The 17,212-nt window shown below is 39.3% G+C and overlaps 2 protein-coding genes across 14 annotated transcripts in view; both read right to left on the reverse strand.

Annotated features, from left to right (window-relative positions):
- Positions 1-4,437, reverse strand: part of MSRB3 (methionine sulfoxide reductase B3) — a 110,255-nt gene extending 105,818 nt beyond the window's left edge. For 11 of the 12 annotated variants that reach the window (XM_064655761.1, XM_064655756.1, XM_064655757.1 and 8 more), the window contains exon 1: positions 4,158-4,437. In XM_064655761.1, coding sequence (XP_064511831.1) covers positions 4,158-4,422 — 265 coding nt within the window. In that variant the 5' untranslated portion in view covers positions 4,423-4,437. The remainder of the gene's footprint in view (positions 1-4,157) is intronic. The other variant, XM_064655765.1, reaches the window with a different exon arrangement.
- An 844-nt stretch (positions 4,438-5,281) lies between these two features.
- Positions 5,282-17,212, reverse strand: part of LEMD3 (LEM domain containing 3) — a 42,925-nt gene continuing 30,994 nt past the window's right edge. The window contains exons 10-14 of one of the 2 annotated variants that reach the window (XR_010430787.1): positions 12,395-12,521; positions 10,653-10,734; positions 7,876-7,981; positions 7,706-7,784; positions 5,282-7,469 (exon numbers count right to left, since the gene is read on the reverse strand). Coding sequence is in view for 1 of the 2 variants with exons in the window: in XM_064655752.1 (XP_064511822.1) it covers positions 7,306-7,469; positions 7,706-7,784; positions 7,876-7,981; positions 10,653-10,734 (431 nt within the window). In the remaining variant the exon portion in view is untranslated. The remainder of the gene's footprint in view (positions 7,470-7,705; positions 7,785-7,875; positions 7,982-10,652; positions 10,735-12,394; positions 12,522-17,212) is intronic. The other variant, XM_064655752.1, reaches the window with a different exon arrangement.

Below are 17,212 nucleotides of genomic sequence, written 5' to 3' on the forward strand. Positions count from 1 at the left end.
TTTCCATTTTCATTGTGTGGTGGGAGTGAAAGTGGTGGCATTTGGCAGCTACTTTCCATCAGCACTATTGTTATTCCCTGGCAGTAGGGATTTGTTTTCCAGCAGGTGTAATGCAAAGGCGTGTCTGTATTCTTTCCAAAGGGAAGAATACAGTCTTAAAGAGACCCATGGGGAAATACTTTCAAATGCCATGCACAACATTCCTCTTAAGATTTCTTGGATGTGGTAACACTTCTCAACAAAACAACGTGTTAGCACACTACACACATTTTGCTAAGCTGCTGCTCACATTTCAAAGAAATCATTATTCCTGATGTTCAGATGCTACTGAAAAAGAGTGAACTGGGGAGCTCTCCAGAAGTCCCATCCTTAGACTTTGTGCAACACTCAAAAACTGAATCATGTTTAAATCCCAAATTTTCTAGAAATAAAGAAGTGCTTATGCTATTAAATACTTTACAAAACAATGGAAAACTATAACTTAAGTCTGTGAGGCCAGCAAAACTGTGTTAGCACCTTATTAGTTTAAGCATTGTTCTTGCCTATTTGGGGCTAGTATCGCTCAATTCCTCAGGTCTTAAAGTCCTTACTGCAAAAAGCCTCTTTATTCCCAGTTCCAGTTGCTAGATTGTGTGGTTTTCACGTAATGCTGTTGGAATTGAGCTTGCTAAATGAGGACCAGAAGGCTGGAGCTAAGCAGATAAATTCTAATTTCCAATTACTTCACCATAAATGGGGTTCCCAAAGAATTCTTCTACCCTATTTTCAGACAAAATACACGGATCACCATGTTCACAGATTAAGGACACAAAAACCCCTGTTAAAACCCAGAATTACATTCTCATCTTCTAGTAGAAATTAATGATGCAGTATGTGCTCCCTTCTTTTTCTTAAGTGGTTGGTTGAAAATTACTTTTAAAACACTGCTAGTTGGTTACACGTTCACAAATTTCCACAGAAGATGATTTAAATCTTTAGTTTTGTGCTTTTTTTTTTTTAAACTAGTACACAGTAATAGTTTACTGGGAACCAAAGATCCTTCTGAGGCAAATGAAGCATTTGAAAAGGTAATAATAAGTCCTACCAAAGCAACATGAGTAAGGGAAGGGAAGTTAACTTGTAGCCACTTCTTACTCAATGAGGTACTAAAAAAAAAAAAAGCCTCAAAAGCTCACAAGTTTTTTGTTGTTGTGTTTTAAAGACCTCTACCTTGTGTAGGGAAAGTAACCTTGAAATAACTCCATGTATGGACACGCTTATTCCAGAGCAAGAAACACCCTACTTCCGTCTAGCCTTGGAGTCTGTTCCAAAATAAGCATTCCAACTTCAGAGTTACTCAGGGAAAGATAAATCCACACCTGACTTTATCCTACAGTAATTCCTAATCACAACATCATAAATAGACCAGGAATTTGAGAGTCCATTTTTCTAGGTGTCTTTTGGTTAAAGGAACCCTTAAACTAGAGCTAGACGAAGCTATAATTAGGCTGACATTTATCCCACTTTCCCATCAGCTAAAGCCTCCACAGCTTAAGTTTGTGCATAGCCTGGGTGCTGCTGAAACTGCAGCTTTTAATGAAAAAGCGAAATAATAGAAAATGGAAAAGAAGGTCATATTCCCTACCTATGACTAATATAGTGCTGCATGTAGCTTAAGAGTTGCTCTGTAATGAGGACACACACATTTGAATTATGCAGCTCAACAAAGCTGTCTCAAAATTGGATGGCTTTCCTGCATTGCTGGCTTGTAGCAATGCCAGTCAGACGCAGACAGGCAGACTTCTTAACCTTCCATCTGAGAAGATTAAATCCTTAGCAGAGTGTTCTCTGCTCTCCCCCTTCTTCCTCTTATTCCCCCATCTTTTCAAATAAATAACAAAAGAACCATTAACAATCCATCTATAAGGGAAATTCCATTTTCTAGCATTTCCAATACAATAAGTAGGCTGGACATCCAATGATAAAGAAACAAGTATCATCTTACAAAGCTGACAAAACATGAGTAGTAGGTAAACAAGATCCTCCCATACCTTCATAAATAACATGGCAAAGGACCAAATAAATATCTTCCTCTTGTACAAGTTGCCCTTATCGAACAGCTGTAAGGAATTCTTATGGTATGTGAAAACAAAAAATAAGGAATTCTTATGGTATGTACAAACATAAAAATCTGAATTACCCAAACCGCTGTGAGAGTGTGTAACTGCCACCACTTTGAAAAATGAGCAAGGTCATTCAGTCAAAAGATTTTAATTTTGTCTAGGATCAACTGCTTTATATGGCTTTGCTACCAAATACAGAAACATTACTCCATCTACAAAGGCATTATTTTCAAAGATCATGCTTTTGGGAGACAAATAGAATTCTTCTTTCCTCCTAAAAAATCTTTCCAAATGTGTGTTATAAAGATCCAAGGAACATCAGACAAGAAAAGGACCAACCAACCACATTCTAGACTTAACTATATATGACTTAACTGCACTAATTTTAGTGGTTTTGGGAAATCAGCAGAACTTTATTAAAAAAATAATCCTTTTTTCATCTCAGAATTCTAGGATTATTTAGTAACTCTGGTTAAGCTACTGACTGTCTTTAATTCCCTACATAAATTTTAAAAGACAGTTAAGAAATACTGTTCTAAAATAAGCCATGTCTACAGCAAGGCAGGCGATTCTTTTAGAAACTATGAGCAAACGTCTGATTAAGATGACAAGCCACATGGAAACTACTTCCAGAATCAGACTTAAAGGGCACTGTTACCAACCAAATTTGGCAGACAAGGAATCATGACGAACTGCAAAGGCACGCAGCAGTGTAATAAAAAGTAGGGAATCATCAGCACATAAGACAGCAAGCACTTGTGTCAATTCAGTGGGGGCAACAACATAAGCAGGACAAATTCTAAGTGTTAAATGCTGAATTCAGATAAGTGGCACTGTACCACAGTGGGAGTGGAGATGGCTCTTCTGTTTACAGACCACTTGCCATAAACAAGTCATATCGGTAAGGCAAAGTATCTGGCTATTGGAGATATCTCTTTCTGACATCTACCTGTCAAGAAAGTGCAGTTTCATAACTGTTTTAATAGTAACAACAGGAAGCTTAAAAGAAAAAGAGCTAAAAGTGCGATACATATAAGGCTCTATACTTACTTAGAAGCTGTGTTTAAGGTCAGAACTCTTACAGAGATCACCTTACAGCATTTATTGCTAGATAACAGTAGACATCTGGCCTTATCTGTAGATAACCACTGATAGATTTGGTATTTTTAATACATGGTTATCCCTATTTAAGATCACTGCACCTTCAGAGTAGTCTTTATGCTAATAGGGTGATGACTGAAATTTTGGCTCAAGCAGGAAAGCCAGCATTTATAGATAATTTGTCAAATATTACAGGAAGCTTAATTAAGTCTCATTTCTATTTCCAGGAATATTAAGATGCACTAAGTACAGCTACACTAACTTGGGAAGGGGACAGTAAGAAATAAATTATACTTTATCTTATGCATCAACTGTATCTGTCAGTAGCGCAACATCAAACAAACCCAACTAGCCAGCACACTGAGCTTCCTTAGAGAAACGCGACCAAATTCAGAGCTCATACGTGAGGTTTAAGCTCCTTTTTTGTCCCAGCGCAGCACAATCTACCGAACTAGCGACTGGGGCAGAACTGAACTCGATCAAGCGCTGCTTCCCCGAACCAGCTATTCCCATGTGCACCCCGACATCAGTCACCCCGCTTCTGAGACCGGCCCCGGCTGGAGCGCAGGACGCCCGGAGCCGCGCCGTGCCCGTGGATCCAGGCACTGCGGCGGCCACAGGGGCGGCACGGCCGGGATGCGGCTGGGATGGAGCCGGGATGCGGGGACGGCGATCGCTCCGTGACACAGGAACCGACCCAAGCGAGCCCCGACCCCAGCGCAGCTCTCCGCCGCCAGCAGGGCCCGGGGGCTCCCCCCGCAGCTCTCGCCCGCTCCCCGCCCGCCCCTCCGCAGCCCCGGCAGGTGCGGCCCGGCCTGGCCCGGCCCCTCGCGCTGCCGGGGCCGTTCCTCCCCTCGCCCCCGCCGCAGCCCCCGGGCCGGCCTCCCCGCGACGCGGCAGCGGGGCCGGTGGGCAGGCGGGGGGCCGGGGGCAGCTCCTACCTGCGGCTCCTACCTGCTGCTCTTGCGGCGGCCGCCAGTGCCAGGCAGAGCGCGGGGAGCAGCGGCGGCGGCGCAGCGCGCATGGGGAGCGGCCCGAGGGAGCGAGCGAGCGGCCCCGGCCCCCCCGCGGGAGCGCAGTGACGGGCCCGCCGCCCGGCGAGCATGACGGGAAATTCCTGGGCACCGGCGGCCAACGCCAAATATGAACATGGAGCCGGGAGTCTCGCGCCGCCCGCCCGGCGCGGCCCGGCAGCGCGGGGAGGCCGCCGGGACCCCATCCCGTCCCGCCGCTGCGGCACGGCCGGAGCGCGCCGCCCTTCGGGCTGAAGGTGCGCCTCGCGGGCCGAGGGAGCGGCCCCTCGCCCTTTTAAAGTGACGTTCCCGCAGTGCCGAAGCACGCCCCGGCCAGGGTGTTCTGGCCGAGGGGAGGTAACCCCGTCGCGACCCTCAGCGGGCTGCGCGGCGCCAGCGGGAGCGGGGACAGCGGCGCGGCGGCTCCGGCTCCCACCCAGAGTCAGCTCGTGGCTTTAGCACCAGTCGCGAAACTACGACAGCACTTAGTGCCCACCGTGCCTAACTTCAAAGAAGGGGAGAACCGAACGGCATCGAAATTCTTACTCCTCCTCGCCTTCCACAGGGAATATGTACGAGCAGGCGGGGCAAATGAATGTAAATAACAGACTTACACACCCGTCTTTGCTCCTCCTGCCCCACAACCCTTCAAATCGTCACTAAAACAATTTTAAAACAACATAATATAATGACAGAAAAAAAAAAAAGCCTATCAAAATGCCTTTGAAGATTTTTTATAGCTCAAAATATAAGAAATAAGCTGAAAGCACAAGGCTAAGACTCTTCACCCCTGTCCTTTAACAGGTCAGACAATGTGGCATCTCCGCAATTTAGAAATCAAGGTTATGCCTCTGCACTCCCTGTGCACAAAATTAGGGCAAAAGTCAAGCTGACAGACAGTCAAGTGAAGCTCAGCTGTGTATGTCAGCTCATGGCAGCACCTGTTCAAATCCTAACAAATATTAAAAATTAGGTGGCTGTGACAAATTAATCTTCCCATCACCGCCCAGATGAAAGAAGTATTTGACTCAGAGACATCCAAATATCTAGAAGGTGAGACACATATAAAACCCCCTAATAAACCTTTAATTTGAGTCTGGTTTGGTTTTTTGTTTTTACAGGATAAGGTGACAAATTACAACAAAATCTGATTTTTCTCAAATGTTCAGGTATTATACACGTTCCCCTCTGTCTTGCAGGAAGGGATATTGGTCAACTTAACAGTTTAAGGTAAAATAAGCTGCATAATAGTACATATTACAATAATAAAATGTACAGTGTTTACAAGAAATATATTTTAGAAGCAAGATTGATGCATTTGCATCGAGGCAACCTTTTAAAATGCCACAACTATTTTTACATTCAGTCTTGCAACAGGTCACAAGATGGGGTCACTAAGGTCAGGTTAACAAATCATTATGATGCACATCAAATACAACAAAATTAGTTTATATACATATATATAATACATATACATGTATATTATACATATACATATATGTATATAGTAAAACTCATCAAAATCTACCAGACCTGGCACAATCTACTTACCCATCAAAAATATGTACTTGTCCTTGGCAAGTAGAATTCTGCATGGCTGATTATATATTATATATACTCATTCATTAGCATCTGAGACATAAAACTGAGGATTTAAAATTTTTCAGTTAACAAACTCTCCAATAATAAACATGGTGCCCACAAAAGCACAAAGGTAAGGCACAATAGGATTTCCTGTTGCAGAATAGTGTGCATCATGTTTACTTAACCATAAGAAAAACGTGCATTATTTGTGCAAGTTCATGCTGCAAATCCATCATATCTACAAAGTAAAGTGAGTTTCAGTAAAATTTGTGGGACCGATGTGCTCCCAGTCTCACCTCCTACAGGATGTTCAGCTGGATAACTAGATAAAATTGTAGGAGTGGGGATTAGTAAAGCCAATAATCTTAGATTTGCAACTAAGCTTCTCAGCAACAATTTTGTACTTCTAGGTAAACGTCAGTAAATTTACAAGCTTGGAACCACAAGATTTATTGTCAGCTGTACTAGTTTGCATCAGCTGAAATTGTTGCAAGAAACTATGTACCTTTTAAAATTTTAACAGGTAACTGGTTTACTAAAACAAGTTATAATGTACTGGGAATGTCACTTAATCCCAATGGTATTTTGTCACAGCCCTGACAATTGTAACAATAAATACAGCTTTTCACAAAATATTTTTCCAGTATCTGCCAATTGCTTCTTTATTGCTCATAAATTTGAATTCATTACAATTGGTATCAGATCTTTCACACAAAATCAGTCAGGCATTTTAATAAAAAACCTATAAAAGATATTTTACCTGTATCCAACACTTTTAGGTATTTGGCCTCCTGTCATGGTACAGCCAAAATAATATAAAACATTAGGTTTTGAATAAAATAGGAAGCTTATTCGCTGCTTCGATGCAGACATCCTCACAGAACACAACCATTTTTGCCACCACCAGCATTTACATTTATATACAAAACCCCGTACATCCACATTCAGTTTGTTTTCCCTCACAATTATATGCAACCACTTATGCCAAATTCACTTTCCCCATACCCCAGCTGCAGAAGAAGATTCTTATACAGCAACAAAAAACTAATGTGGACTGAATTTCTTTTTTTTTAACTTATTCACCATCAGGAACTGGAGGTTGTTACAAAATACCCACAAGATTATTTCACAGGAGACTATGGGAATATAGGAAGTCTTCTTTTCTCCATGCTTTTGTATTATCAAAACCACTTCTTGGTGCAAAAATACAGTCACCACATCTGCAAATGTATAATGAATTCGGTAGTCCTCATGCAAAACTTAAATGCATTGGTTTACTATAGCCCCGGAAAACTCTGTGAAGCAACTTTTTCTTTTTCTCTTTTGTCAGCTCAGTATTACTGCCTCATTGCTAAGTCCCTTTGGAAACATGATTTCTGGAACGTTCAAACTTTTATTTAATTCATTGAAGTATTACATACAAAAAGCACTAAAAAAGGAAGACGGCAGCCAAACAGGAAAATTCCTGTTGCAAGTAACAGTCCTAGCAGTTGTAGAAAGTCTTCTCAGGAACTTCCCTGAGAATTAGTTGTGCCTGTCCGAAGACGCAGATGTGACATAGAGTTCATGTGTTTGTTTGATGGCTTCAGTGGAGTGTTACAAGTAAGAGCCTGGGGAAAACGATGATGATACCGATCTAGTCGCAGGTATTTTACTGTTACCAGCTTTCCTATGAGGCAAAGAAATAGGAAAAGAGAAACCTTCTAGTTCACTACTGTTGTATTTTGCTTTGGAATGTAAAACACAAACACATCATTACATCAAAATTAGTTTACCAGGTTTTTTGTTACAGCTCAATACTTTGGATACAAATAATTTTAAAAATTTCACCATTTAAAAAAACTCCAACTTCACCCATCTTCTGTCATTTCTACCCACGTTTTGTTATAAACTCGCATTCCTTACCATCAAACCAAGAGCCATGTAATGCCTTGAAAGCCTTTCCAGCATACTCCGGAGAGAGACACTTGACATATACACAGCCCTAAAGTAAGAGAGAGAGGGGTTTGGGTTTTTTACAAGTCCAACAGAAAAGGATGAACAAAGTATTAATATGTTACTGGAAAGACAGTCACCTCACGTGAATTTTTGTCAACAGCAATATGAACAATTCCATCATTATCGCTGCATTTCTCCAAGATTGCTTCTTGAATTGCTAGATGCCAGTGATCACCTATTTCCCTAGGCAAACAATGAAAGATTTAATTAGGTACGTAATTTTTTAAACATTCACAACAGTCTCATCCTTGCCCACTGAGTCTGGTTTCTGTGCAACTTGACATAATTTTCTGGTATATGCCTCTGGGGCAGATTTAGGACTTTTACTACTGAATACACAATAAATTGTGTATTTAGAAAATTCAGCCCTAGGAATCAAAAATAATAATCTGTATGTGGGGAGTAGGGCGTTGTCCTAAAATGGGCTTATGCAAGTGATGTTTGGACAGATATTTAAAAAAACACATTTCTGTCCAGTACAGTAAATGGTCTAGAACACACACCAAGATTTAAGTCTGCTGCTGTGATCTGAGGGTTCACAATGTACAAGTGAACAAACTGGACAAGTTGTTCCCTCGGTAAGTGTCCTGACTTTTGGCAGTAGAAAGATGATTATTTACTGTGCTAACATTGATAAATACAAATTAACTGGTATATTCCCCAGATGACTCTCAGGTCAAGAGAAAAGACCTCTATTATGGGGTTGCTTCTACAGCTACTGGCATATCGCCAGAAAGTATTTAGTCATTACTCTTAGTATACAATAACTTAAAGAGCAGCTAAACTAATTTTGTTAAGCATACTTTGCACTCACAGCAAATGTCAAAACAGTATGCCAACCTAATCGCATACACCGGTGCGTTCTCTGTTTCAGGTGCTCAGTAAAAGCATTCATCCCTTTCAGATTGTGGGACAAGAACATAACCCTTCTTCCTCTAATGACACAAGCAGTTGAATAATATAGTTTGTCTTGCACTGAGGGTTTTGAATTTTGTTTGTTTTAAGATAACTCCAAAGGTGTGATAAAAAGTACTTCCTTAAGCTGCAATCCTCTGAAAGACAGCTCATAGAGGAGGAATGGGCTAGGGCGTGCAACATGTAATTGGATGAAGTATCTCACTATGACTATAATCCAACAGTCCAGTAATGGAGCTAGGTCAGCTTCCAAAAGAAAAGGTCTACAAAAAGTGAATATATTAGAAGTTGCAATGTTCGAAATAGCTGACTGGACACAGACAGTAAAGAGAAGTGTCAAAACAGAAGAACTCCTAGTCTATAAATGTGGGGTCTTTTTAATGCACTTGCTGGGCATAGATTGGGTGAGTACTGAAAAACACTGAAGCTTACAGCAAAGATATAGGCTGTAAAGAGAGATTGTTCTGACAAAAATAACATCTCAGTTACTAGTTCCATTGACAGCAGACATTTTGAACAGCTAATTCTGAAACAGGAAAATAACCAATACAGCACACCAAATATTACAGTGAAGTTTCAGGAATGGACTTATTTCAGTACTATTCAGACTAACCAATATAGCTCATGAAGTCTTCTTTGAAGCAAGGACAGTAAGGATGTCATTCAAAATTCTCTGCAAATCTCATGTTTTATTTAAGCCCCCTACAGGAGGATCAATTTGCCTCAAGAACAATGCCTAAAAATTTCAGTCTTGCTCACCCTACTGCAACCTGAAAATTATCATAGAAGCTACAGTTCGTGTCTTTAAACAATCACTAAGTCCTAAAGCCACTGAGAAAAATGTTTTAGAGTACTTCTCTATGCTAGGAATAACACTGTCCTAAGCTAAATTAGCTAAGCGCTTTTAAATTAATAAGGCAAGGAACTAAAGTAATTAAGTGTGGCTAGAAACAAGGCTGAAGAAATATATCCAAACTTTGCAATCACTTGTGTCCGTACTGTGATGTCCTCTCCTACTTCCTGTTATTCCCTGTTTTAATCAATAGCTTTTATTTTCCACTCAATTTCTCACATTCTTCAGTCCCAACTAGCATCTCACGCATACCCTGTAAGACAGTAGAGCATCTTCATTTTTCCATTGTATAATCGCATCAGGGAATAAATTACTCCAGAGAAGTTACTGGAGTCCTGTATCTCTTTACAATGGACAAACCAGACTTCAAAGATTTGACAGGATGAGGGGGCATAACCTATGTGTTAGTCCCCAACTCCTTGCATGATCTAGTCCACAGCCAAAGGGGATGTAACAGAATAGTGCAGTGGATGAGGCTCTAAAAGACTACCAAAAAATTCCTTAATTCTTGGCACGTGAAACAAGGCTTGTTACAGTAGATACTTTAGAATTACACACGAGCACTAGAAGCCAGTACTCAGCACTAATTTGTTCCCACTACAAAAATCCATTTGCTTCAAAATTAGGCAGTTACAGTGCCATAAAGTAGTAAATTCAGCCTTTTAAATGCAAATTTTGCAAGCTCTATAACAGACTAAATACTCCAGAATACTTTACAATACTTGAAAAACTTACAGTCTGTTGTTAGGCCACATTAGTTTCCTTTGTCAGCTGATATAATTGAACATTTACAAAATTAATTAATAGAGGAAGACCAGTCATTGCTCCAAGTAGTTTGACTAAATGCAGTGCTCTTCAAGAAGTGAACCAAAGACACAGAGCAAGACAATGAAGGACAGAAGACAGAAAATAAGGATTTTTTAATCTCTTCTCATAGGTGTTAAGAGAAAGATCTTTTTTGTTCTACAACATGTTCATTTCTTTTAAGGTGTTCATGTTTCCTCACTTCTTCCGAACCCCTCTCAGAGGAAAGAAATGGCCTCTTCCAAAAGAATACAGAAATACAGATAGATAACATTTACTTACATAACTGGATCAAACATATTGCGAATCTTTAGACATGGTGTCAAGCTGTTCGGTGGTGAGTTTCTTCTATCTAGATGAAATGCTACAGAGAAAAATAAAGTTAATACTAATTATTGACAGGCATAATACCATTGAGTTAACAAGTGTCAACTTTATACATTAATATCTTTCTGGTTTTACTCAAAAGAAAGTTTCCTTCACTTATGAAAAAGTTTTAAGCACGTTAAGTTTCCCACAGTATTCTACCACAATGAAGAAAATGTACCATACTTAATTGAATTTTTTTACACTTACAACTTCTGTGTTTAAGTCACTCTCTTATGTCCAGGCCACAGTACATTGAAGGGATTCAGGGTATTTTTAAAAATACCATATACTTAAGAGAAGGGATTTACATTACATCTCCATGAAAAGACAGATATACTTAACACACCTGGAGCAAATTTTTGGAGCTGCAGGTTAACTATTCAGTTCTAACTGCCTGATGAAATCTCATTTCTTCCACTTTTGGGGCATCTTGCTGCCCATCTGACTAAGAAATAGGGAGCCGTTCAGATGGATGTTGCATTGCATTTGTACTGCAGTAACATGTCAAGAACACTAGACAAGGATGGAGCTTTTGTAACCCTAAATGCTCTACACAAATGATCAGAAGCTTGCAAAAATCTGAAATGAAACACACCAGAGCATAAAATAAGAAGAAAGATGGAAATAAAAAATAACAGAGTAACTCTTTCAAAGCTAAACAGTGTCTTGAAATACATTCTGGAGTTTTAAAATATAAACTTCTCTAAAGTTGGTAAGTTCTGCTTGTGGGAATTGCAACAGAAGACTGGACCACGAGAAAAGGAGTCAAGGAGCCCCCTTCAGATTCAGATAAGGCAGCTCTGTGCCCTGAGAAGGGCCAACAAACCAGCAACAGAAATGAAATGGGATGACCTGGTAAAACAACTTTCAAGGCTTGAAGAAAGTTTTACTTTGAAGACTTGAGATAAGTAGATTCAAGAGCTTAAATATAAGATCAAAAATCTCAACAAGGCAAAATCATGTTCCAAAATGATGCTAATGCTTCTTCTTCTTCCTACTTTTGAAAAATTTGACAGATTCAAGATGTTACATTCCCAGGGTTAGAAGTCTCAGTTTTGGGCAAATATCTGTGCTTCTTACTGCTGACCTTTCAAGTATATCTAAAATACATGAACACTGCTGCTCTTCTGTATGTAACCAGAACAAAAACTATGTCACATAGAAGAAATTCAGTCATAGAAGAAATTCAGTCATGTGGAAGACATTGCTTGTGAAAGACAAGCACTAGCCAAGAGAAAATTCACTGCCTGCAGATATGACATAGAAAAACTTGCTTCTTATGTAAATTTCTGAGGCAAAAAACAAAGTACAGTTACCAACCAGAAATTAGAAAAAATGGCCTCCAATTCTAATATCGAACATACTGTAAGTTCCTCAAATAACTAAAAATGTTCTTACTAGTATATACTCTCACACACACATAGAGTGCAAGTCACCAACACCTGTAACAACTACCTGTTTTTTAATTGGGAATAGATTTCTAAATATGCTGGTGACACTACATCTATCTCTGAGCTGCCTATAGTTTAAGGACAAGTCCTTTTTCAATAGCACATGGTTTTGTAAAGTTTTTTGCCCCTAATTAAAAATTATACATAGGGTATACAATAAAAACTTTACAGAACTAAGCAACATTGAAAAATAAATGGACTTACCTTACTCATGTAGTTTGGCTCCAGCAGATCAAGGGGGGGGGGTGAAATGTCACCAGCATATTGTACACTGGGGCACCACACCATAGTGGAGAAGGTGATCTGGGGTGGCCTAGTCATGGACCTGGACCTGAAAAGGTGCGGGGTTGAGGAAATTATGTGCTGATTGTTTATAGCTAGGTTTATTCAGCACATGGTTTCAATCCAAGGATAAAGAATAGTAGTTATTTTCAGAGACCCCAGGCCCAGAGGATCGACATTTCTGCAAGCTGTTTATGAACTCCAAAAAATTCATAATGAGATTTATGGCAGCAGCTACACCACTGAGCTATGCAAAAGTAACTAAATGGGTAATTCACCCTTTAGCGTCAATACCTGTATAAACCAAGCTTTGCCTGTTCCAGTTTCTAATAATTTTTATGTCTTTTTGACTGGAAGATCTCAGGTGCTCCAGGTGATGACTTCAGCCAGAGCACACCACCAGCAGAAAACTAAACTGCTTCCAACATTAAGTAATATCCTACTGGTAGAGCAAGTGTGCCCAGGGCAGCGCAGCATATGAAAATAAAGATGAGCTCTGTTTTTCCTCAAAAAACATTTCAGACTCATGGTAAATTTAAAAGTAAGTTTTGCAACTCAGATGGAGCTTTTTATGTATAAGGGTTAAAAATGACCATGGAAATCAGTGAGGTATAAAATTAATGCTAGAACAGTAGTAAGCATTAAAATGTATACCAGAAATGGGACCAAAAGGGGAGGTTAGAGAAGACACAGGCAAGTTAATGCTGCACCTACACAGCAGAACTCAAAACAGCATAGTTAACAGATGTCTCTTGATCTTCATTACACATCTGTAACAATTAATTCTCCTCTCCCCCAAAAGAGAAACTTCTGTGACAAAGCTGTTTGGGTTACAGCACTGATTATTTGAAAATTTACACTGGTGTGGAACATACAAAATAATTCTCCTCACAATTAGGGCATAAGCAGACATAATGCAAGACAACAGTCTAAGCTACATGCTGATTAACTAAGCACTTCACACCTTTTTCTAAATAGGTCTCAAGAGTAAGACTTACAAGATGAGGGTAAAAAGGTAAAGATGAAACAGGAAAGCAAAACCACAACTTCATGTAATAAGTCACTGACAAAAAACTTAGGACTTTCATAAATTCCCCTTAGGGACTACTGAGCACCTTCAAGAAAAGGAAGCTACTTGTTATTTCATTCATAGTGTACTTTGTTTTACTACATTAAACTGAGTATGACTGTATCATATCGGATTCAAAGAACAGCAGCAGCTAAAAACATGTGCTTTCATCAACCTCTATCACTGTGACTGGAACATGTCTATGATGGAAGAAGTGGCTCTTGCCCTGACTTCAAAAGGAACATTTAAGTTTTCTATGTCTCTTAAATGACTAATATATTATTGCTAAAGGAATTCCTGAGTATCATCACCAGGGGTTATAAGACAGCCCAAAGGATCTTTAGATGTGGATTTGATGCATCTGATAAGGCTGAAGACTCATATCAAATACAGGTAACTATGTTTCTGAAGAACAGATTTTTCAATGTTAAGCCACAGATCACTGTAATTTATTAAGTACTAACTCTTCTAATCAAAGGCAAGAACAAAAAGATAAAACAATTGTCTGAAAATGTTGAAATGATGCACTTTCACACAACAGGAGGTTCTTTAGTAAACATGAAAGATACCAAAATCGAAATCTTACCAAGGAGAAGAGTACGGTTGACTTAATACAGTTGCGTTCAGCAATAGAAGACAAGCATGGGACAGATGCAGCATTTTACCAGCATCATGAAACCAAGAGTTTTCTTGCAACAGTTAAAGAGTAGAGTTGGGGGGTTTGTGGGATGTGGTTTTTTGTTTGTTTGATTGGTTTTGTTTGGAGAAAGGATTACGTTCTCACAAGCTAGTGAGGAAGGGTGTCGTTCACAAGAGGTAACAGGTTATCTTCCATGCTGCAGGATGAAATATCACCCTAGATGTGGTACTTCAGAGAAGTCTATCTCATCTCCAGAGCTGTCAAAGAACTTTAGCTTTTGCTGTTAGCTTAGCTACACTGGAGCTCTGCTTACCTATTTTTCTTTAGAGCTCCCATTATCAAGGGCCTGACAGGACAATTGTATCTGTTCTTTCAAAAGCAAACTGAACACACTAGGAATGTGGGGTTTTCTCCATTGATTTAACTAAATTACACTTGACATGATGAAGATTGTTTCTTGATTGACTCTCCTCTTGTACACTGTTTTCAAAACATTGTATTTGTCCATCCCACCATGGGCTTTTTTTTTTTTACAAATACATCTGCTGTATCCAGTAGATAATATTTCAAAGGAACAGCACCAGAATTTATTCTGATCTATTAAAAAAAAACCACCCAAACAGTCAAAACATGGTTTGCATCCTGAAGGACTGAACGAAATGTCACGGTGATGCTTAAACATGCTGCTAACGGACAGTAGAGCTTGGATTTCATGCGTGCTGCAGTTCCCATAGTTAAAACACACGCTATCATCTACTGATATCCTAGTACACGCGGGTAGATCAAGAGGCTTTCTTCTTCAATTGCACATCCTCAGGTGTTGTGCTCAGCTACAGAGCACTATCAGATCTCAGAAGGTAAAAAACTGTGACCTTGAAATTTATTCACAGGATTCAAACCCAAGAATTCATTATGATTTTCTATGTACAGAGTCTGTTCAGAGTCTAGCAGTCTTGAAGAGTATTTAGATTTATGAACTTCTGTATTCACACATCAAAACTGGAGTATGAACTTAGCTGCAGTTGATGTATAATTCCAAAAAAGGAAGAAAGTGACACATCATGTAGAATTCCTAACATCAGGAAAGAAGTAGCTGTGCAAAAAGTATGAGACTTATGCAATGGAACTATTTCAAACAGTCATTTGAAAACAAGGAGCACAAAATAAAGAGAGCTTTTGCATGTGAAAATTGCCTTTGCTTGCTGACTACCAAGAGCCCAACTGATCCCTGTCATTCTAGCCACTCTATTTCCAGGCCCTTCTGATAGAGACCAAGTATGCAATTTCAGTTCTTCAAACATCTTTGCTAATCTGCAAACATAACAAGAAAACTAGGAAAATTGCTATTAAACTGACTGAAACAGAATCGATTTTGATATGTCCTATTCAATAGAAAGCAAAGAGTCTTAAGCGTGTAATAATAGTCAGTAACATACAGATAAAAGACACAGATGAGAGATTAAGTTATTCTGTCCACATTGGCACTATGCTAAAGTAGGTATCAGATGCTCAAATTTGGATGGTACTTAACAGTAGCTACTACAGTAGCTGTCTTTCTGGGAAGTTTTGGAAACTGCTGTTCTATTGAGAGTCTCCAATGTATATTCCACGTAGCAAAGCACCACCTGAACTATCACACACTGAGAAGTCTACCAGGTGAAGGAAAATCCAGTCTGATTTCTAATACAGGACAGAATTGTCATGGCATGATTATATTGCAGTCAAACAGGACAAGAAAAACTGAGAGCGAATGAGTAGTAAATTAGAACTGGAGTGTCATGTTTCACAGCCTGTATTGAACAATAAACTATACATATATATACATATATATTTTGCAGAAGCTATGTTCAATTTAAATGAGAGATGGAACAGACAGCTGTTGACAAAACCCACCATTTCTTTCTTGTAGTACCTAAAGCACCTGCACATCCCTAATGTACAATGTCCTAGACAGAAAAGGTTCTGCAACTCTAGTACTAAATTCAATAAACACATCTTACTAACGAAAACTGAGAAACTGAAATCAAACAATACAGTTATCATAGCAGAATGCCACATTACTGCAAGACAATGACTACAGAACCTCAAGCCTGCAGTGGGATCACAAGGTATTTTTAAGCCCTCATTTTGAATTAATTATTTAAAATGAGAAACGTAATGCTAAAACCAGTAGTATAACTTTGGGAAGTATATAATGACATCCCAACGTAACATTTTGCATAGTCAAGCAAGAAATGGGTCCCAAGACTACGAAAGACCCTCATCAGTTAACATGTCAAATATCTGCAAATGCCTCAAAATATTTGGCTTTTCATATTGACAGAGAGAATTGGTCATTTTTCCTTTAAACTTAGGGAAATGCAAATTTAAGAGCCAAGGGCTGAAAGCCTACATAGAACTTACTAAAACATGCCTGGGACAAAACCAGAATGTTAGCAGTACTTGTACTTGGGTGATCAAGTTTGCTACAGCATAAATGTTTCAAGCCATAAAGAACCTATTTCTGTCTGCCTTTGGAAAGCAAATCACATTGGAAAGAGCTGCTTTAAACTGTACCCTCTTTTAGGGGAAACAATGTTTCTTAAAAATAAAAACATATACCAGTAAAAAGTAGAAGAAGGAAGTCTATTGGTACTTGCATTAGTTAAACTAAGACCAAAATTAGCATACTCCAGACGAACAGAGATGCAGTTGTTTGCCAGGGAGAATTTTCGCTTAAGTGGGACTAGGCAGGGCAAAAACTCTAGTTTTTAACTAGGCTTTTTTCATCATCTAGTCCAAAGCCATAGAAGTAACACACAATACTACCTTGATAATATCCAATTAAAAAATCTGAACAAAAAAGTGGAGAAGCAACCACTCTCCATGACCACCAAAAGAAGCTGATGAGTTTATAAACTAGGATTCTGCACAGCTTTTATTTTAGTCCAACTGGAGAGATAATATGGCATTATAGAGGAACACAAGGTGAGAGACTCTTTTAAAAAGTCACAACATTTATACAATTTGCAATAAACACTTTAAGCATTTG

The sequence above is a fragment of the Pseudopipra pipra genome, chromosome 5, assembly GCF_036250125.1.
Source record: "Pseudopipra pipra isolate bDixPip1 chromosome 5, bDixPip1.hap1, whole genome shotgun sequence".
In the NCBI taxonomy this organism is placed as follows: domain Eukaryota; kingdom Metazoa; phylum Chordata; class Aves; order Passeriformes; family Pipridae; genus Pseudopipra; species Pseudopipra pipra.